The 23,380-nt window shown below is 33.1% G+C and overlaps 1 protein-coding gene across 2 annotated transcripts in view; it reads left to right on the forward strand.

Moving 5' to 3' along the window:
- Pkc53E (Protein C kinase 53E) overlaps positions 1–23,380 on the forward strand; it is a 142,231-nt gene that overhangs the window by 108,931 nt on the left and 9,920 nt on the right. The window contains exons 2-7 of one of the 2 annotated variants that reach the window (XM_085194304.1): positions 11,463–11,494; positions 12,026–12,108; positions 20,259–20,370; positions 21,870–21,998; positions 22,310–22,506; positions 22,937–23,257. In XM_085194304.1, coding sequence (XP_085050430.1) covers positions 11,463–11,494; positions 12,026–12,108; positions 20,259–20,370; positions 21,870–21,998; positions 22,310–22,506; positions 22,937–23,257 — 874 coding nt within the window. Of the gene's footprint in view, positions 1–11,462; positions 11,495–12,025; positions 12,109–20,258; positions 20,371–20,592; positions 20,705–21,869; positions 21,999–22,309; positions 22,507–22,936; positions 23,258–23,380 lie in introns of both variants that reach the window. The other variant, XM_085194305.1, reaches the window with a different exon arrangement.

The raw sequence follows: 23,380 nt of genomic DNA on the forward strand, positions 1-23,380 counted from the left end.
CAAATATAACAAGTACTTAGAGGTATATAATTTCATATTTTATATATTATACTTTTTCCCACATAGAAGGGTAAGCAGGAGAACCCTAGTGTTAACAAATTCCGTTCCTCGCTTTTCGATCTATTTTTGAGAAATGTGTTGAGTGGCGGAACTTAACGTCGCGTTTTATCCACCAGGAGAAATTAAATCATTCTCCTGAATGGCGAACGAACCCACATCTATCACACTTGCAGATATACTTCTTTAACCGACGTCTGTAAAAAAAGGAGGTTATCAATTCGACTGTTGTTTTTCTTTTGTTATTCAACTAGTAAATTGTGGCGGTGGGTTCTGCTTCTATATATATCACTAAATTGGGCAGAGAAATGACTACACATTACTTTTCACACGTCCTTTAGGCACTAATTGTGAACTAATCTATTCTAATATTGTAAAGAAAGATGAAGATTTAGTACAGTAGAACGTGAAAACCTCGGGCGCTACTAGTTCGAAATGAAAAATTCTTTCTCTATCTGATACTCCAGTTATCGAGGAATTTTATATTACACCTGTACCTGCAGAGTCACTTCTAATGTATCATGTGTATTTCACAACTCTTGGTTATTTCAATTTGACCACGCAATCAGGTTAAACCTAGTTTTTTTTTTAATTTCACCCTGTATCCCTCACATAAAAGACGGAATCTGGGATCCTTGTATTAAGACACTCGTTCCCCATTTTCCCCTGAATTTTTAAGACATTGCGTATTGTGTGGCGGAATTCAACCCCGCGCTTTACTTTAAAAATTAGCTAAGACATAAAAGAGCTTAATTAGCCAAACTATATATGCTAATCTATCTATCTAGAAATAAGACAAAATAGAAGCATTCAATATGTTTCATGTAAAATGATTATAAAAGTCATCGCTTCATTAGCAAAGTGGCGGTTCAATCGTAAATCACAAGTGAGGAATTGTGAAACGTGTCTACTGGACAATCGCCAATAGTAGCTCGCGTCGCTCTGTGATATTAATATTGGTTAATGTCAGTCTGGTTTGCGAATGGATATATAGCGCTGTATAGCATTGTATAGCTTGTTGTCGCGCTATTTATGTGATAGTGTAATTTAAAGTAATATTTCTTTTTTTAGTTGTTCTTGTTTTTAGGGTTCCGTATCCTTAAAAGAAACAATGGAAACCTTATAATATCATTTTATTTGTCAAGACCACTTTTTTAGACCTACACAAAAACTGGTTCTTTTTGTCTTTTGGCCACGTTTGTTGCAGGTTTTAAAAAATGCACAATGATTTTATCATCATACCCAGCGTGATCATGAAGTTCTTATTAAATCTTCAACTTCCTCTTTAAATCTTCTGTTATTAAAAGAATGTAATCTATATATATAAAAGGACTTGTCCTCACTGACTGAGGTAAGACGCACGCACAGCCGTAACCACTGATGGTAGAAACGTTAAATTTGGAAAAAAGTTTACTTTCGTAAACTGGACATCCACTAAGAAGGGATTTTAAAAATTTTTAACCCCAAAGGGGTGAAATAGGAGTTTAAAGTTTGTATGGAAAAAAAAATCAATCGGCACTGATTTTAATAAAATTTTAAATTTAGATTTTTAAAAGTATTTAATTGAACACGTGTTTCACCGTTTTCTAGAATTCTCCCCCTAAGACTGCAAATAAGGGGTTGAAAGTTTGTATAGGTTTTTTTTAAATCGTCACCAATTTTTATAAAATTTGAAATTCAGACTCTTAAACGTATATAATTAAACACATGTTTCATGGTTTTCAAGAATTTACTCCCTAAGGGTGCCAATAAGGGGTTGAAAGTTTGTATGGAAAAATATTTAAATCGCCACCGATTTATATAAAATTTGAAATTTAGACTTAAAAATATTTTATTGAACACATGTTTCATGGGTTATTAGAATTAAACCCTTAAATAGGCAAGCGAAGCTGCGCGCGTCCGCTTGTCTGTTATAAAGAAATACTTTTAAGCGACATAATTGTTTCGACTGTCTCCCTGTATCTTTTGTTTTATTATTTATATTTCTACAATGGACATTTCTAAAACCATTACATTGAAGCTATCGTGGCAAAGTGAGGCAACGGTTGACTACGAAAGCTTTAGGGTGATGATTTGATCACCACTCGAGGGTTTAAATTATTGTTATTCACTAATTGCACCGTTAAGCGCAAATAAAATGCAATTTTCTTCATTCTACAAAACCACAAAATGAGAACGTCTTAGCCTTTACACCAAATTGCCTCTACGTAAAAATTGAGAATCTGCTTTATTTATTTATATATTCTAACTAGTGGACCCGAACGCGGCTACGCCCGCTTGAACTATACGAATATTTATTAAATATATTTATGAAATTATTTTCAGTTTTCAATAGAGAGATGCGTTAAGCAAGCTCATTTTGGGTGACATTTTCTAACAACAAACTTTGCAAATCGTTGCTTAGCAACGGTCTTGTTGATAACATGGCGGAATAAATTGCATGTCAAATTAATAAGTATTTTAATATATTGGTATATATCAAAAATATTACAAATATGAGAAAAAAAAGTATCCTATGTTCATTCCGAGACCCTCAAGTATCTCCATATGAGTATTTTATCACAATTAAATTAGCTGTTTGGCCCTGATTGCGTAAAAGACAGACAGACAGACAGAGTTACTTTCGAATTTACAATATAGGTATGGATACTAAAATAAAAAAATATAAGAATTTAACAAGTAAAGCGACACGCGACATTTTAAACTATGGCTACAAATAAAATGTTATGACGAAAAGAACAATTTTAAATATAACGTGTAATTAATTTTGCGGCTTGGAATTTTAGTATTGTTGTTGGGCGCGAGCTGCAAATAGTCGCACCGCATGAAACCATTAAGCGAACTTTAGATTTCTTATCTCACAAAAATGTTAATTTTATTTCTAATTTTCATTTAAAACTTTTTTTTTTTGTCCTTTTTCTTGGTTCACTCTGTATTCCACACATAGTAGGGTACCCAGAAGGAACCTGGAAACGAAACATTTAATTTCCTTTTTTTATTTCATTATGCTCAAGTTACGTAGAGTAACCAAGTAGATGAGGCAATCGTGGTATAATGAGACAGCGTCAGACTTTAATTGCGGTGGTGTATGTGTAAATAAGAAAATCGGGGCTATAAGGAAAATAAAGCTAATAGTAGGCTCAGTTGCGATACAATAACAAAAATATTTTAATAAATTTTACTCGTACGTAACGTAAATTTTACTTATTACATAAGAATAAAAATGTTTTTGTAAAGAAAATTTATTTTCCCTGCAGGCAGTAATATGAAAATTAGGTTCAAATATTTCGTAAAAGATTCAACAAGGAATCCAACGGGAACGAATATAAATGGTTGGAGCTTTTTATGAAAATCCGTGCTTTATTTCTCGGGAGATCATAAATTTAAATAAACATTCACGGTAGCGCTTAAATTTTATGTTTATATGGTTATGGTGAGAATTTGGACAGTTGTGGCGTGATGGGACTAATGATGGTGGAAGTGAGAACGAATCTTGTGGCTAATGTCAATGGAAAAACTTAAAAGTAAAATTTAATCAAAAGTTAAAATTAACATATAAGTAGGTATATGTCAAAAATTAGGCCATGCATTGGGTGCTAAAGCAACAGAATTTTGAGTCAGAAAATGCGCCGAGAATCTTAAGCTATTAAATTTATTACTCAATTCCTTCGGAAGAAGAGAATTACATAAGTTATTTCTTAATAGTTTCTAGTAGAAACGATTTGTGCCAGAAATATCAAACTGAATTGTCGAAGCATTCAGTACATATCGATTAAGATATCGTTGAGGTATTCAATAATACCTTGAACATGCCAATTGCCTGTGGAATTTCATTTAGTGAATTTAACGCGTTCTTGTACAGAAATTGTCGTGTTTAAACTTTTATATTTATTTTTTTAGGTACGACAACCTAAACAGTGGGCAGCGACTGACTGTAAACGTGACAGATGTGGGTTCGAATCCCACTTGGGGGAATTTTAACACCCAATGCCTCCAGAATTCGGTGGGATATGTAGAACGAAGTGTTTTAACACTAGGTTCCCCCCGCTTACCCTTTCTAATAGTCTTCCTATTCATTTTATATGTTTGTTGAAGCGTCAAGCAGATGGTTGAAAAAACTGCAGAGCGGTTCGTTTTTTATTTTCTTTCAAAATTGAAAGCGTTTGCGTTAAAATTTAAAACGTGGAGGAAAACTGCTCAACTGCTACCTACTAGCACGACAGCTATTTATTCTTGTTTTGTTTCCGGTCTACACAAAAAAATGATACCAAATACCATATACATATATAATTTATACAGAACGTACTAAAAGAAAAGTAAAGATACTTTTTTACTTTCATACTTTGTCCCGGATATAGCCAGGATAAGCAAAGAAGCACCTAGCGTCCATACACTCCGTTGAGAGGCGGAACTAAACGCCATCTTATCAAAGCGAGGGATTGAAAATAATTTAAATATGTTCATTTCCCCCGAGAAGACTGCTTTCTGCATATAAGAAAACTAAATTTGTCATTTCGGGAAACCTTTCAGATAACACACAATATTTGGCTTTGTCACAAATTTGGTCCAGTAAACATTAACTAACAACTTTGTAACTCAAAACCCATATAAAACTTTAGTAAAGTTTAAGTAGACCACGGTCGTGATCTGTGTACACAACCCTAGGTACCATTTTGACTAGATTTACAAAATTCAACTTTTAAGCATCGGTATATGAAGCTTTATAAAAAATAGGTTCATGTTTTTTGCTGCGTAGCAGGGTAGGCAGAAGGAAACTAGTGTTAAGATATTCCGTTTCACATTGACCGCTCAATTTTCGAGTCATTGCGTACTAAGCGGCGGATTTAAACGCTGCGCTTTGTTGTAAACAGCAAGCAATAATTAATTCCCTTGAGTGTGAATCGAGCCCACAACCGTCACGTTTACAGTCAGACCCTGTGCCACAGTGCCATGACGGCCTTACTTTTTACTTTGTTTAATTTCTCTACTAAGGTTTGGCTTTTGTTTTCTATAAGGCCTATAAGCATATTTGCTATAAAACACTAGTCCAGCCCAAAGGTGCCAACGTAACGTCAATATTCTGTACATTTTCAATCTCACAGCATCCAATACATTTTCAATTTATAAGCGTTGCTGAGAATTCAAAGGGAACTTTGATAGAGGCGATCGCTCTATAACATATTCTTTACAAAAATATTGAAATCCTTGGTACGTTAAGGTAAGGTAAAGTAAGCTAACTCATACCGTGTTCATGTTTATATTTATTAAATGTTTGAAACCATCATGATGCATGGTGTCTATCGGTAAATGTGATGTTTGTGGATTTGTTTCCAAATCGTGGGAATACCTATACTATTTTTCCCGTTCTAGCAAGACGAGGCGCGGCGTTGATTTTTGCTGCTGTAAGAAACGGAGTATAGTGACACTAGGTTTTCGCTGCTATGGGTATGTGGGATATAGCGTCGAGCTGAAGAAAATGCTACTTCCTCTGTTTAACTAATGAGAAGAGAAAACAGCGAATCTAGATTCTATTTTCCACTAACACAATTTTCCCAAAATGATGCGTAACTTAATTACGTGATATGTGTGAGAAAAAAATAATGATTCTAATTTCGTTTGTCCAGAATATATTATCGCTTCTCAAACTGAATCACATTGTACAGTATGCCAATTCAAATTGTTACTGTATTCGCCGGAAATAAATCCGTAGCGCGAATGTTAATAATGTTACACCTAGCAGTCGCTAGCCGTGACGCTGGCAGATCTCCAAACTATATAATAATTATCGTCATATTATTTCCACAAACTGTTATTTATTTCTTTGCTCATATTCTATTTTATTTACAGATACCTACCTATCTTCATAATAATAAAGATATGAAATATTTAAATTGTGTGTCTATTTATATGTTGGCTAAAATATTTTAATGTTATAGTTATAGGTAATAGTAGATTTTTTTAGAAATCGTCGAGGTGTGGACAACATCTGGCTATGGATTGGATTCCCATTTAATGATTATAATTAATTTATTTCGTTGCTTTAGTAGCCAAAGTGGGTTGAATTCCGGCACTCAACTCGCAATGTCTCAAAAATTTTGCGGGAAGTGAGAAACAGTGTGCTTTAACACTAGGTTCACTTGACTTAACACTAAGTTGACGAGGTTAGGTACCCTGTTATATGTGGGAGATGTAAAAAATTTATAAAGAAAAGATATTTCGAAACTCCTAAAAATCAGTTATCTATTATGATAATCTCTTAAGTATATGAATTACACTGTTTATTCATTTTAGTCTTTTAAGGCACTAAAACAATTTTCGCTCTGGTGACGCACATTTAGCAAATTGTTTGAGACGATAAGAATTCTATTACTATATAATTTTATTTAGTTTTTTAACGTGTGTGGACGAGTTATTAGATAAAATTTAAAAGTGATTTTTCCAAAATATTAAAACTTTTTTTAAGTATTATTGGTGGCGGTTTTAAAATTAATATTTAGTGCAGTGAAGTATAAAAGTGTCAAAACTAGCTTAAATCTAAACCCAGCTTGTTTAATAGAGGTACGTGTGTGTAAATCATCAATTGTGAAATTTATACTTTGCATAAATTGATTATGGATGTTTGATGATGGGTGCAAATCGAACCCACCACCATCGCGGGGTACTTTCTCCCTATGGTGATGGTGTTCATTTCCTTAATAAACACCAAAAACTTCTACCTAGGGTTTTCCCCATTTACGAGACATTGCATCTTGAGTGGTGGAAATTAACGCTGTATTTTGTCTTGTCGATTTGAACCCACTACCATTGCAGAGTTCATCTCCCTGGTGGTGATAACATCCTTTAACATAATGAACATGAAAAACCTGTGGGCACGGTATACTTCGTATAACAGACGTTGGAAACTATCGTAGTCTATTGTACGCGCGATGGTATCGTTGTATCCGACGTGTTGCGCTCAAAGCGTGTCACTACAGTACAAAAGTGGGTACATAGTGAAGTACTAAAGTAACTAACTCTAAATTGAATTATAGTTTGTTCTTTTTTATGTTTAAGTATCTGTTTTTGTTTGCAAAGAATATGGTCACTCTGTTTTACTTTGTTTACTTGGATTGCGTGTTTTCACTACGCCAGAACACGCAGAAATTAACGTAATTTTTTTTGCTTATTGAATTGCGAAGAAAGTTCTCTTAGATCCATTTCGTTTGTTTTAATAATTTAAGGCTCTATGCCACTTATCTTAAAATTTACTTTTTTTATATAAAATATCCATGATCGATCTATGGCATTCTATTTTGTCCAGCAGAGTTAGTCTTTCCAACGAATTTTTATTCCTAATTACGTTCAAATTTTGAACGTATAAAACGTTTTGTTTTGTTCGTAAAAAAGGTATTTTTTAAAATAAATAAAGATCTTTTAATTTCAATATCATTTGAAGATATTACACAATATTTAGCATTTGATGAACGAATAAGCTTATATCAGCGTATAGTATTCTGTGTCACGTTCGCGAACGTACGCTATTTACCTAAATAATCTAAATGTACCGAATACATTTGTACTAGTAACGTCTGTGTGTCCAACTCATGTTCACGTTGCAAAATGCGCTAAAAATAATTTGTAATGAATAAATCTCATTTCTCAGTCTTCCTCCTGGCATTAATCCCGGTTATTGCCAGGGTCTGCCTTCCTACTCAACCTACTCCACTTTGCACGGTCTTTTGCGTCCTCGTAAATTATCAGAAATTCATATCTGTCCAAAGCAAAGTTATTATAAAGCATTCATAAATTTACTATGTACTAATCACCAAAGCATGAAGTTCGAATCTTCACAAAGCATGAAGTTGAATCAAAGTTGGACTTCAATCAGTTGAAATATTCTTGTTACGTAGGCTGTGCGGCCATACACGGCTTAGTAGAGGTAATGCTATTAGTGCGAGCGAGAATTCAACACGGCATGCATGGTATGACGAATAATCTGATTCTCTATGAGGTAGTGGGGCACGCTGTACACATCAAGGTAGGCAGAAGGAACCTAGCGTTGAGACACTCCGTTCACTACTTTCCACCGAACACCACCACCGTATACACCAAATATATGTTTTAAATCTTTTAAAATATATATTTAGCTATACATATGTTCGTAATTCAATTACTTCGGAAACGGTAACGATGCAATATCGTTCAATCTATCTCCCGGCAACCTGAAAAAATGACACACTTCAATAGCCTTCTGTCCATTAGGGTTGATTAGCTTTGAAGTAGTATTCGAATTTCAATTTTGTTACTTTGCTACTTTTTTTTATTTTTATTTTTTTTTCTTTTTAATCTGTATTTTTTCCTTTTTAAAAGAGCTTTGAGGAAAGTATAAAATATTTGTTTTTTTTAGCTTCACGTTACTGAATGCCTCTTACTAGACAGAGAATATGTAGTGGTGAGAGACTCGGATCCCCACTCGCAGCCTAATTTTCGAGATATTAAGTTTAATGGCGGATCTTAACACTGCGCTTTGCTTTTTCCTTGAAATTGGGATCGAACCCACACAACCATCGCGTTTTCAGTCAGACACGTCATGGTTACAAGAACTTTTATATCTGACTCTGTTAAAAATTTTATTATGGCATGGTATACATACTCCTTTTACAAAATGAGATATAAATAAATAGAAAATAATTCACAAACATTCTTTAGAACTATTTTTTTACTTTAATTAAAACTATATTGATTGTTATTAATATTAATAAATTATCGATTTATTCTATATCGTATCCTTTCTAAAACAATTGAATTGAAGAATTTTAACTATAAAATTATAAGTTTTAATACATTTTCATTGTCCCTAGTAGGCAGTTATGTCATACTACTTTTGCTTCATCCACTGCCATCGACCTCTTTATATATAGCCTCAGGGGAATCTTCATGCTTTTACCTTACCTTCCTCCAGTAGGTATAATCGAGTGTGTTTCCTTCCAAAGGTCAGCTGTGAAGCCCGTTTATCCATTTTATTACTCACTCTTGGCTCGTATATTAGAAAGCTAATTTTTTTCAAAAGTCGATTGCGATGTAAGCGATGTGTGTGTATATATACTTATGTAGATCCATGAACTATTCAGTTACTCCATATTTTAAATATGTATGTATGTTTCTATATAATATACTTACATATGTGTTAGACGTTATGTCTATTTTTTTCCTACTTTCCGCTAAATTCTGGAGACACTGTGTATGGAGTGGTGGAACTCAACGACAGAAAAATAAAGTTATGCAGTTAAATAAAGTATTTTATCATTTCCCATTCAAATATCACAAGTGGTTCGTTTAAATGAACTACTAAAAACAGTTTTAAATACACCAACTAATAGAAATATGAAAATTTCATATAATTAGCTTTCATAAGGGATTTCTCAATAGAAAATTAAATATACTTACTTCAATCGCTCAACCCTGAAAGCTGTGACTAATGACCCGTTTTGTATGAAAGGTTAGCGAATATAAATCTAGGTGTTTATATTTTGTATGTTATAAGTTTTGACTGACTTGACATACAATGTCGAGTCAGTCAATTTTTAGAATCTTTACTAGAATGCTAGAGTGGAAATACACATATTTTTTATAGGTTAGTTAGTTCTATAGGTTAATGTCTAAATATTATCAATATTTGAATTTTGGATGGATTTTCAATTTTTTTTATTTATCTATTAAATTTATTTATTAGATTTACATTTTTTTTTGTTGTATTGGCACTGCGTGTTGGGCACGGAACTCCGCGCTTTACCTCGAGACCAGAGCAACTAAATGAAAATATTAAATATTTCATTTTTCGTGTAGGAATCGAACCCACAAGCTGTCACGTTTACAATTACACGTTGGCGCCACGAGTGGCCTCTTTTAATGGGTAATAAAGTCTATTGGCAACCCTAACATGGTATGGCCGTACTACAATATCGTTAATGGGATTTCAGGCTGCATTTTATATTATGGGGTAATGTAATGGCTGATTGCATTACCTATATTAATGCAATTTTCAAGATTATCTTTGCCTCGACCATAGAACGTTATTGAATTCGTGTTCGTATTCCTAGGAAGGTGTTTAAAGAGTTGTTTAGAAGGGAAATACTGTAAATTTAAAATATTGTTCGCTTTTTTATTATTTTTGTCTATTGTTTCGCTTTTTTATTTTTATTTTGTAAATAGCTTTTTAACATAAAATTTAGCTTATGTTAAAATTTGTAAAAGAGTTATTCCAATTTATTGTTTTCATAATTATTCAGTTAACCTTTTCATTACTTAAAAAAAAGTACCTATATTTTTATCTGTACGGTACTTCCCGCATAAAACAGAGTAGCCAGAGGGAACCTTATGATAAGACACTTTCCCACGTTCAGTCAAATGTTCAAAACATTGGAAATTAAGTAACGGATCTCAACAGCACACTTTATCTTATTGTCAGAGCAAGGAAATGAAAAAATATCCAATCCCTCGATAGAGAATCGAACCCAAGACGACCTAAAGAGTTACAGTTATTAAATATTATTCTCTGTAACAAAGAAATAAAATCATTATTTTTTACTCCCAACATGGTACTTTGTCTAACAAAAAGTGAAGGATTTCCGCTTATTTTTAGCAATGTTGTCCCCACGGATTAAGGGTAACTCTGTTTGAATACGCAATACATGAAAAACTTTTTCATTACATTAAAGGATTTGAAAGGCTTTGAACATTTATATTTTGCCTTGGCGTCGTTGCTCGTTACTAATGGAATAATATGACGGGAAATTAGATCTTTTAAATTAATTATTTTAATTATTTTTATTTTTGAAATTCGTCTTTCTTCTGTAATAATTTCTACGGTATAAACGTAACGCTTTGAATCTACATTCTTTATTAGAGAATAGAACTCATTGACGGTGTTTGTATTTTCCATATGTAGGTCTACACTGTGGAGGTCTTCAAATATAGAGTTAAAGGGTATTTTGTAGGCAAGCATGTATCACCGAGGACCGCATTAACACTAATACTAAATAACAGGATTGACGCCTATTTCAGTATAAAACAAAGAAATCTTTTATATAAGCTAGAAAAAGCACGGCATTGAGGGCACCCCGTCGATATTTGGGCGGAAAGTGGGGGGCGGAGTATAGATATTGAAAAATAACAGAGTTGGTCGGCACAATGCGTGCCTGTGAACACGACGGTTGTGGATTCTATTCCCATTCGAAAAAAAATATTTTCATATTGTCGCTCTGGTAACAAATATATTATTAGTATTTTTAATGATTTTCTTCGTTATCATCTATAATTGTTAAACGAAAATGTTAACGTATACAAAATAAGATGTTTTTATTTAAGCCATGTATGTGTAGATATATTAAATGTACATGATTAAATTATAATTTATCTTGTTACAGGGGTTTCGGGAAACAAGGGTTCCAGTGTCAAGGTGAGGCTTTTCGAAATTTAATTCGCGGTGAAAACAATTTATTGTGAAGGTAACTTAGCGGGTGTCGTTACGAATTATCTTTTACTTAATAACTAGGGTAAGTTAGGGAATCTTTAATTAATATAATATTCAAAGTATGAAAATAGGTAAAGGTTTAGACGTACAAAATTTTCATATTAATGACCTCTTTCAAAGTAAATTATTTTGTAGGGATTTACTAAGCAGACAACGCGCAGCGATGAGTTCGACCACTCAGCCCGCTGTCTCGAAAATTGGATGAATAGTAAAGAGAGAGAAAGGAGAGGAGTGCTTTAATACTAGGTTCCCTCTGCCAACCCTACTATATGCAGGAAACAGAGTAAAAAAAAATCAGACCAATATACCAAGCCAACTTTCATACTTATTATACTTTAAATTATATGTTTGGTATATATATATACCTATATATATTTATATATAAAAATTTACCTATATGCATAGTAAATAGATATTTATAACATAAGCCGTAACAAAAACAATATAAAATTGCAGTATGCAGCTTCGTGGTGCACAAGAGATGTCACGAATACGTCACTTTCACGTGCCCTGGCGCAGACAAAGGCGCGGATTCAGACGTAAGTTTATTTTTTTTTTATTATATTATAATAATTTAAGAAATAATATACTTCCTTTAAAAATATAAAATTAAATCATTATATTTATTAAGGATATCTTACATATGTCGTAATCTGTGTATTACATATTTATATTAATCGAATTATGTCGACCGTTGATACAATGAAATTATAAGAAAAGAAAACAAGAGTTATTTGTCGCTAATCATTCAGATTATAAAAAAAAATCAGCTTCACGCTCTATCCCGCATACAGCAAGGTAGGCAGAGGGAACCTAGTGTTAAGACACTCCGTTCCCCACTTTCTGCCGAATTTTGAAGGTATTGCGTGTTGAGGGGCAGAACTCAACGCCGCGCTTTTGCCTCGACACCAGAGCGAAGAAATCTATACTAATATAATAAAGCGGAAGAGTTTGTTTGTTTGTTTGTTTGAAAACTAAGATCTCTGGATCTACTGGTCCGATTTACTTTGTTTTTGTTTTGTATGAAAGCTGCATTCTTCAGAAGTGCTATAGGCTATATAACATTACATTACACATATATACTAATATATTAAAATACTTTCTAATTTGACATACAATTTATTCTGCCATGTTAATAACAACCGTCGTCGCTACGCGACCGCGTTCGTTACCGCGTCATTTTGATATTCATCCTTATGAAAATAAATATAATAGTCACTTTTAGCATTTCATCTAGATTGAAATTATATTTCTATAGAAATTATATTCTTATATTTCAAGCAGGCGTAGCCGCGTCCGGGTCCGCTAGTTAAAATATAAATGTAAATAAATATTTCACTTCCTCGAGTGGGGATTATATATTATACATAAGTTAATGATTGTTTTTATAATACGAACTAAAAAGATAATATTTATGTTTTAATACAAGTATTTTAAAATAAACTTAACAATGAACTACGAGTAATAATAGATTTATAGTTTTATTAGGGATGACAGAGTATTTGTGGTTGGTCGGTGGTTGATGTTTGTTGGTTTGGTGGTTATTATGGTTAATAGTTATTTGTTAATATTGTGCTTTTTTAAATTGGGTTCAAAATATTTTTAGGGTCCCTATTTAAATATTTTACTTATGGAATTATTCCCTATTTCCACGATATATGATTTTTTTTTTGCTGTCTGTGATCCGTACGTATTTTCTTGTTTTTTTATTGAATAATTTAAATGATTATTCGCTTTTTCATTTTTGGCAGTTAAACCTGTGGTTTCATTTAAAGTGGTGATGACAAAAACACTCTGTATACAGATATATTACATTCAGATCGATCACTGTGACGTGTAAAAAGTATTCAATTAAAAAAATACTTTCCAAACCTCAGGAAAAAATGTACCAATATTTCTTTTACATTATAGGAGCACACGGGCGTTTAATTAATGTTTTTTTTTACCATTCGCATAATTGATTCTATTAATCAACTCGATGATCGAATCGAGTAGAAAAAAACATTAAATTGCTACCTTTTAATAAAAGAGGGATGAAAATCTCTGTGTTGCCTTTTAAGGAGTGGTTTGTAAAAGTTAAGTTAGATGTAGGTTCGATCGTCACTCTAATGACACAAGCATAAAAATAAAAAACAGCTTCGTCTTTTCCTGCATAACCAGATAGGTCAAGGGAACCTAGTGTTAAGATATTCCGTTCTCTACTTTTCGCCTAATTTTCGGCTCATCGTGTGTTGAGAGCACGTAACTCAGCGCCACGCTCTATAGACCAGCGCAGAAAATGAATGTAATTGAAATATAATAATTTCCCTTAATAAGAATTGAATCCACAACCATTTCGTTTATAGCAAGACGAAGTCCCAAAGTGCCAGGATGACCTCATAAATCCTATAAAGTATGCGTACAAAGTCGTGTGTTACTTTTTATTCTGATCCATCAAGTTTTCCCGTTAAGTAATTGAATAATCGACGCAAATTGAATTTTCGCCGTCGAGCACCAAGCTGGTGTGGTCTGGCATAATATTATCTTGGAAATTATTAAGACCATGTAAACATATCTTATATTATCTATAACTCCATTTTCTATTAAATATAGTAAATAAACAAAATATTTGCCCGTCGCTGTGGGCAGCGTGTGAATTATTAACATTTAAAATAAAAATAATTCTCTTCTAATCTTAGTACTGAATCAGTATTTCCCTGGAATCCATTAAGGCTTTTTTAATTAAAGTTAATGGCTCACAGACTATCCTTCTTAAATATTTATTATTATTATTCCCCTAATCCAAGGTTGCGTATTCTTTTAATTTCTTAAGTAAAACTTGAGCTTTTATAAAATTATATTCTGCTTTAAGCGTACCCTTTTAAGGGTTTTCATAATTGTTAAATGTGTTTATTATTACAAGTAAAATGATTATTATACAAGTTTATGTTCATGTAGTTCATTTCGTACAAAATGAATGCATATTATAAGTATGCATTCATTTTGTACGAAATGAACTACATTTATTTTAATAAATAAATAAAATAAATAAATTATAAGTTTGTAATAGTTTTTATCTGTTATATAAATATTATATATGTATTGTAAATTCTCATTTCGTGCCAAATTTCATTATTGTAGGTACACGGGAAGTACTCTATAGGTTTTGACTACGCAGCGAATTTCATACAAAATACAGCGCAAATATTTCACCAGACATAATGCAAACATTGAAGATTTACTAATTAAGCATGTTTGTATAAGATTATATATAAAAATAATCTCAACGTTTATTTTCAAGAATGTGTCAAAAATAACTACAGCTATAATAGTTTTGTACTAAAACAAGAAAAAGTAACGAAACTTTGAAATGGATTGATTTTGCAAGACCGCCCAGTCCCTAGTCAGTGCTGTCAATTTTACTATGCAATGTAATTTAATTTTATCGTGAACTGAGGCGCCACTCGTTAGGCTAACATGTACCTACACTTTTATTTATATCCTGTAAGTTTTTCCTGGATATTAATGTTTCTATCTTTTATACTGCAGGGTAGGCAAATGGAGCCCAGTGTTAAAACTCTCCGTTTCCCAGTTTTCGTAAAATATTCGAGACATTAGTGGAACTCGATACATATTAGAGAGAATATGACTCACAATGCTCTTAAGCAAGTTAATAAGCAAAAATATATGACACATTATATTGTTTCAATTTAATTAAATTTCAAGATCACGCCAATTCTATCTTCATTATTCTCAAACCTATTTTGCCATAAGCAAACAGAATGGTCCAAATTTTCGACATCATTAATTCGTACCATTGTGTTGAATATCGTATGAATTACGTATTTGCCTAATAAAGGAGCGTATACAAATGTTATTTGAAGGTTTACACATAGAGAGATAGAGGTTCCCTGGCCCTCATCCTCTTTGGATTACTATTGCTATTGTAATGGATGTATAGAAACGAATCATTCACTCAGAAGGTTATCGTGTGAAGTACCTAAATCTTGTAGATCTTTGGACAGGAGGTCTACATATTGGAAGATAGTAAATTTTATTAATGATGATTAAGAACGAGGCAGCGTCTGCTGTACACCTGATTGTTATAGGTTTACCGCTGTGATTGTTAGAAAATCCGGGATCGGAGTGTCTTAAGAGTAGGCTTCTTCTGTATATCTGGAATGTGCGTAAAAAAATGTTCAAAAATGTAATAATTTTATACGTAGCCGGATTAAATAAAAAAAAAATATGTTAAGATTTCTATTGAACTTAGGGCAACTTTCTTTTCCCTGTTCTTGTAGATAAATATTTTAGTACATTGGAAGTATCTTATTTTTCGAACTATTAGCTTTATAGGATTTTTTTATGCGCATATCTGCGACACACAGACATACAGAAGTAATCTATAAGAATTCCGATTTTTGTCACAAATTTAGAGAAATCACTTTAGAATCATAAAAAGGAAAACAAATTATTTTCATATATACCTTGTAGGTGAATATACCTGAAGATCAGTTCCATTGACCTGTATGTTAAAAACCCATATTTAGGCAATACAAAAACAATATAAGCCGCGACCGACCGCTGCCAGACATTTAATAAATATTCAACAGAGTATAATTAAAGTAGAGTACTTGATCGAACATGTACACGCTACGGCGACACGCCACACAATTATTATAATTATTGCGAATATCATATATATTATGTACTTATATTTTATAAAATGTGTTTTAATTTTATATTTTTAATTTATTTATTTTAGCAGCAACGTTGATATTTTTAAACTATACTTTGACTTTTTATCTTTATATATATATGTATTTTTTACCTTCATCGCCTACTGTAGGCGTACATCTTTACAAGTTTAAAATAATAATTTATATCTTTTAAAGGACGAATTGTCCTGGTTACTAAATAAAAGATTGAGCTAACAAAGGGATAGTGTATGAATAGTAAATTTGAAGCATTCATAATTAAATTCCCCTTTATCTTTGTAAATTGACAAAGGAAATAAAATAAGTAGAGTTGCTTAATTATGTAAAATGCAATTGCCTTATACTGTAAAGAAACTACATTGTCTTTGTCTTTTTGACATAATTGAATTGTTTTTTAGATGCGCTCTACATTACACATAGGTTATTTGAACTTGAATGAGGTATATAAACGGCGGACCTAAACTCCGCACTTTGTCATTACAGGGCAGGAGAATGCAAATTATTGATATATTCCCCCTCCCTTCCGAGTGGGTATTGAACCTAGAAATATCGCTGCTCCACTGGGCCCCAATGGCAAATTTGTACCTATAATAAACTCTTTTATTACAGACTGCAGTCACTTTTTGTCATTAAGATAAAATATCTAAAGCAAATGAAACGTAAAATACAAACGAGGATTTGTGTAAGAAGATAAGACAGCAAAACGTTTTTTTTCTGTTGAGTGGCGATTTGAGTCGACATCTAGTTATAATGCTGTAAATGTTTGCTTAAAATGTTATTTAAATAAATCAGCTCCACGCTGTATCCTGCATACATCAGGGTAGGTAAAGGGAACTTAGTGTTAAGACACTCTGTTCCCCACTTTCTGTCTAATTCTGGGGGCATTGCGTGTTGAATGGTAGAACTCAACGCCGCGCTTTTTCCTCGACACCTGAGGAAAGTCCAAGTGGATATCCAAACCACAACAGTCGCGTTTACAATTAGACGCTATAGATTTCTCTGATTTTTACAATTAAAACTTCCAAACATAAGATTTTTACATTCTGGAATATATTTGACATTTGTATACAAAATAATCTTAAAGGCCAATGAATAATAATAATCTCGTAATGTAAATTACACTTTGATGTACATTAGACATCACTGAAAGCGTGTTGCTCATACGCTGTAATTAATTACAGAGGACGTCACTTATTAATTATTATTAAAGCAGTGGAAGCTAGCGGACTAGAAATAAAAATAAAGATACCTCTAAGGTGAAATGTATTATTTTACATTAAATAATTGGAAAAAAAATCTCAAAAAAATAGTCTGTGTCTGTGTGTGTTTAAAAAGTGTCTGATAACACGACAGTTGTGGGTTCGATTCCCACGAGGGGGAATGAATAAATCGCTCAAGTAAGATGGCGGTGCGTGGGGATCGGAGTGTTTCAACACTAGATTCTTTCTGCCTATCCTCTTATATGCGGAATAGAGCGTACAGCTTCAACAATTTATATACCTACATATTTTGTAAAATTTATTATTTTATTTACTTACCGCCCAATTTTTGAATACCTAAACCTATACCACTTTTACCTCTAAGCTGAGCTCGCAGAAAACTCAACTGCGTGCTTTGTCTACCAAAAGGAGATAATGAAAATATTTTTTATATAATCCTTCCCCCGGGTGGGGATTGAAGCCACAACCATTACGATTATACAGGAAAACGCTGTTCCACCACGCCACGATGGCCGCAACATTTTTTCAAGTGATTAAAACCTTCACCAAATTACTGACCAAAAGGAAAATTGTAACTCGGAACAGGTACCCTTCTATCGGAGAGTGTCGAACTAACTTTTACCGAATCTAATAAAAAGTTTTCTTAACGTAGACATTATTGACGAAGTTTTTACACCTAGTGAAGAAATATTTACAGCGGTAAATAACTTTGTTTATTTTCTTTTTACATTAAAAAGTTTTTGGTTTAAAGACTTTATTAGAAGAGATTTTTATATCTTATTCTGGTGAAAGTTCATATGGCGGACTTCTTAATTTATGTTGAATAACTTTAAAGATACTTTAAGTATAATATTCTTTTAAAAGAATACATAACAAGCTCACTATTTTATTGATTACTTTAGGACTAAAAAGTATTATTTCTTGTCATATTTGCGTATTAACATTTTGGTAGCAAATGTACGGCGTATTACGACGGTATTAGCTTTCGCCAATCAATACTACTGCCCTAGAAAAAAAAAATTTGCACGTGAAATAGTAAAATCTATAGATGTTCTTTGTTTTTTCCGTTATAGCGTTTAAGCAGATTAAAGTTAGTGTTAAGATACTCCGTTCCCCATTGTCCAGCGAATTTTCGAGGCGTTACGGCACTTAACAGAATGGTAGAACTCAATGCCGCGCTTTTGCCTTAGTAACAGAGTGAAAAAGTGAAAATATTGATAAATAAAAATTCATTACCAAGAGTGGAAAACGATCCCACAACCGTCGCGTTACTGTCATACACTTGTCCCTGCGCTATGATGCCCTCAAGTTTTTCGTACCTCAGCTAAGGAAAACGACAAGAAATATTATCTTGTGCATTATTTGTACTTACTACCTATTGAAGCACCTACTTATTGAAAAAAAACGAATATTTTTTTCAAATGTATCCGCTTGTACATTTGTATTGACTATTTTCGTTGGTCTCGCGTAGCATTAAAGTCGTGTAAACATGTCAGTCAGGCAGTAAACATGGGGAAGTGGGAACATCACTATTAACTAAACGTCACAACATAATTCACTTTGAAAGATATCGTAGGGTCACCATATACATTTATTTTGGGTCGTCCTGAATTCATATAAGCACATATATTAACGTTTCTGACAGATTTACACCTGTGACATTGAGAATTTTAATGAATCCTGTCATATGCTAGCTGCCGTAAACCCATGCTTTGTTTTTGGGTAAGGTTATTAGTTATTGTGACTGTAAAAGTATTTTATTGGTTATATGGTAGTAGGTTCTAAAAGGTCTTGAAACATGCTTTTTGTAACTCGCAATCATTTTGTGATTGTATGTGTTTTTGTGTATATCTGTGCATTTTTTTAAATTTTAAACATCTATCGCAATGTGAGGCTTACTAAGAATTTATGACATTTCATTACTTATGGATTACTATAGGACAGATTTACTCGGGAGAAAATCCCGAATAAAGGCTGAATCCACGACTGCGGCAGGAGGTGGACGTCCTTAGTTTGTTATCAGCTTTACTTGTAAACTATAACGTAAATACGTAGGTTCTAGCCTATATAAAATGAAGTACAAATATAAAGCAATAAATGAGTAATACTAAATCTTTGAATGCTTTACAGAAAATATTAAGTATATATTATACAAATAATAGAACAGAAACATGCCCGCTATCGCGCGGTAGTATTTTTCTTGGTGGTAGAAGCCAGGAACGTTGTTTCTGGACTAAGCTAAGATAAAGAGATTCAACGACAATTCATGAAAATGAAACGAAAATATCAAAATGAAACTAAAGAATCAAGATTAAAACAGTTACCTAAATGTTCCTATCCATTACTGTTTGTCATTGCAACAATGACTAGGGCTTTCAGATAAAAAGTTGTGACCTCGTTCGAACGGAACGACTGTCCTAAAATAGTGCTTTGACTATGATTAATTACTTCCGTTATGTCGTTTTATAGATATAGATATATATGAGGAAAATCAGTGTACTAAATTTTTCTTCAATTCGTCTTCAAAATATAAAGCTTATGAATGGAATTAGATTTTTTTTGTTTTTGACTTTATGAAACGTAGTATAAGTGCTATTTAATTTCAATCAAGAACATTTTACACGGAAAATTTTAATAAAAAAAATGACTTTAAAGGAAATTATACAAAAAAAATTAATTATATAGTTCAATTTAATTCCCACGTAAGAAATTTTCAAATCCGGTTACAGAATAATATTAAGAATGATATGTTTCTAACCGTTTATCGAACAGGACACCCGTACCCGTCACAACTTCCGCGCATGCACATATTCCTCACCGACATTCTGCGATCACTGCGGGTCGCTCCTCTACGGGCTGATCCATCAAGGGCTCAAGTGTCAAGGTACAATGAGATCAACTGCGCTGCAACAAAACGCTACTGCTTACTGCAACTAATACGCTTTTTCTTCGATTTTTATCTTTAACTTTATTTACAGCTTGGTGGTGATTCACGCTTTTATCATCTTCTAACATCTAGTTTTCACAGGCTGCTGATATTTTCATCCTAATTTTTGTATACTTGCTCATTATTTTGTAGTATTAATCACATTCTGTTCTTGCAAAGGCCGCGTACGCCCCTCACAAATGGAACACGTGGACGTTTCTTGCCCCGACATTTTGTGATCATTGTGGTACAATGCTCCATGGTATCGCGCACCAAGGATTTAAATGCGGAGGTATACTCTTGGGTATAAGAATGGGCCCTGGAGGAACTTACTTCCTCAAGTCACCCCCTAGCGGCAGACAATACGGGATCTGCTCAGTCACGGTGTTGTAGTTGTCTGCATACTGCATAATGTGTGAAAATAAGAAAGTCATAATTTTGATTTAAATATTCAAATATCCCTTTCTACTAAATGTGGAAATTCTGCGAATATTAAAAGTCAACCAATTTAAAGGTGAAATAGAAACGATCCTTGCACGATTCAATTAATGGCTATCCGGATTGATCCTGTTTCAATATTGATTAAATTGGCCCAGAGCTGAGGCGACTAACTGATTTTAATAAAATGTAATATTCCTTACAATTCTTCCGTACAATTGGTGTTCTAGATAGCATTCATTACTTGTGTGATACTGCATCGTTTGCATGATCTATGGCCATTGTTGTTATGTTACAATAACTTTTAAATTTCCTCCTCCATTTTATTATAAAAAGTAATCTAATTATTAGCTTTTTTAAAAATATTTTTAACAATATTATGTATATATTGTCTTGCATGATTTCCGTTGGTGTTTTTACCTAAGTTATAAATCTGAAATATAAATTTTACGATTTTTCACAATTTAGAGGTGGGTTGTTCATTATTATATCATTTACATTTAATTTGCACATAAAAACGATTTCTCATAACTTAAAAGCTTAATTTTGATATTTTACATGAAATACGGCTGGGAAAGGACCAAACTCAGCGTGCAAATAATGAAAACAAATTTATGCACAATCAGAAGTCAATTTCACGCGCTGGTGTCCTTTACTTTTTGAGCCAGCGTCCATTTTTCATATCGCGCTCGTTTTTTGAGTTGATATTTTTTATATAGATAATATGTATATTAAGATCTAATACTTGGAGTATACTGTATTTTTTCAAACAAAGACCATTTGTAGTTATTTGGACATATGGCTTATTTGATGCAATAATTACTATTATATATTTTGAAATATTGCAGGAGATAAAATCGAAAAAGAATTTAAATAGTCTTTCCATATGCATATTTAACTTTACTCTAAAAAAAACGAAGTATATAACTGTTCCACCAAATAAGCTGTGTGTTAGCTTTTAATATACAAATATTTAAAAAACTGTCAAAACAATTGCCCTAATACAATTTTTCGTATAGCATGTGACATGAACGTGCACAAACGATGTGAGGAATCCGTACCGAATCTCTGCGGTTGCGACCACACCGAGCGACGCGGGCGCATACAACTATCCGTTTCTTGCCAAGGGAATAAACTTACTGTTGTTGGTATGTACGTTCATATATCTTTTTTAGCTTTACTGTGTAAGCAAGGGGAACCTAATGTTAAAACACTCCGTTCCCACTTTTCTTCGGAATTTCTAAGACATTTTGCGTGTAGTGGCGGAAGTCGACGCGCGCTTTGTCTTGTTACCAAAAAAAAATAATTCATTTCCCCTAATGAATATCGAACAACCACGCCACGACAGCCTCACGTTATTAAAGATATAAGAAAAGAAGAATTATGGTTTGTCACCAAATTTCCTTTTTCACATAGATTTGAGATATTAATGTTTAAACAGTTATTAACTTTTTTACAGTGAAGCAAGGTCGAAATTTGATCCCCATGGACCCGAACGGCCTATCCGACCCATATTGTAAGCTCAAGCTGATTCCCGATTCGGACAACGTCAAGAAAAAAACTAAGACCATCCGCAGCTGTCTCAACCCCGAATGGAATGAGACTCTCGTTTTCGATCTGAAGCCAGAGGATAAAGATAGGAGACTTCTTATAGAGGTGAGAATTTCTGATAGATTTAAAAAAAAACTACTTATAATTTAGCTGCTAGCTTTGACCTGTTTCTCCCGTCTGGTCGAAGTAACTAAAATTTGTGTATGACATAGGACACAACCTAGCCACACTCTAGCCTCGATAAATAGATTATACAACACAAAAAGATTATTTCAATTCGAACTAGTTCCTGAGATCACAGCGTTTAACCATTTTTACTCTTCAATTTTATAATAGGTTTAGATACATATTTAGAAAATTACCTTTATTAAATTTATTTAAAATAGTATTCTTTTTTATTTTCCAAGCATTGTTTGTCTTAAAATAAACGTGATAATTAATTAATGCAAGCCTATAACCAAAAGCTTAAAATGATTATAGTACATTTATAAGATAATTAATAATAACTTTTGTAAATATATTACACGCATTTTAGATATGGGATTGGGACAGAACATCTCGTAACGATTTCATGGGATCCCTCTCTTTCGGTATATCAGAGGTCATGAAGTCGCCTGCCGATGGCTGGTTCAAACTCCTCACTCAAGAAGAAGGAGATTATTATAACGTGCCGGTACCAGAAGAAGGTGCCGACTTGGCACAGCTAAAGAACCAGATGAAAGCAACTAATCTTGGTGCCAAACGTCCCCCGCCACCGCCTGATAGGGAAGTACCACATAATATGGCCGCCGCAGATGTAATCAGGGCATCCGATTTCAACTTTATCATGGTGCTCGGTAAAGGATCTTTTGGAAAGGTACTTTTGAAATTAAAAAAATATATAAATGTCTCTTATAAAGTTGTGTATTTTTGTTGGATCTGAATAAGTGGATAAATTGGCGTAATTGTGAGCGATTTCACAAACATTAAATAATGTAAT

Source organism: Heliconius melpomene, chromosome 12 (genome assembly GCF_056956725.1).
Source record: "Heliconius melpomene rosina isolate 202511_hmr_F chromosome 12, ASM5695672v1, whole genome shotgun sequence".
Lineage (NCBI taxonomy): Eukaryota > Metazoa > Arthropoda > Insecta > Lepidoptera > Nymphalidae > Heliconius > Heliconius melpomene.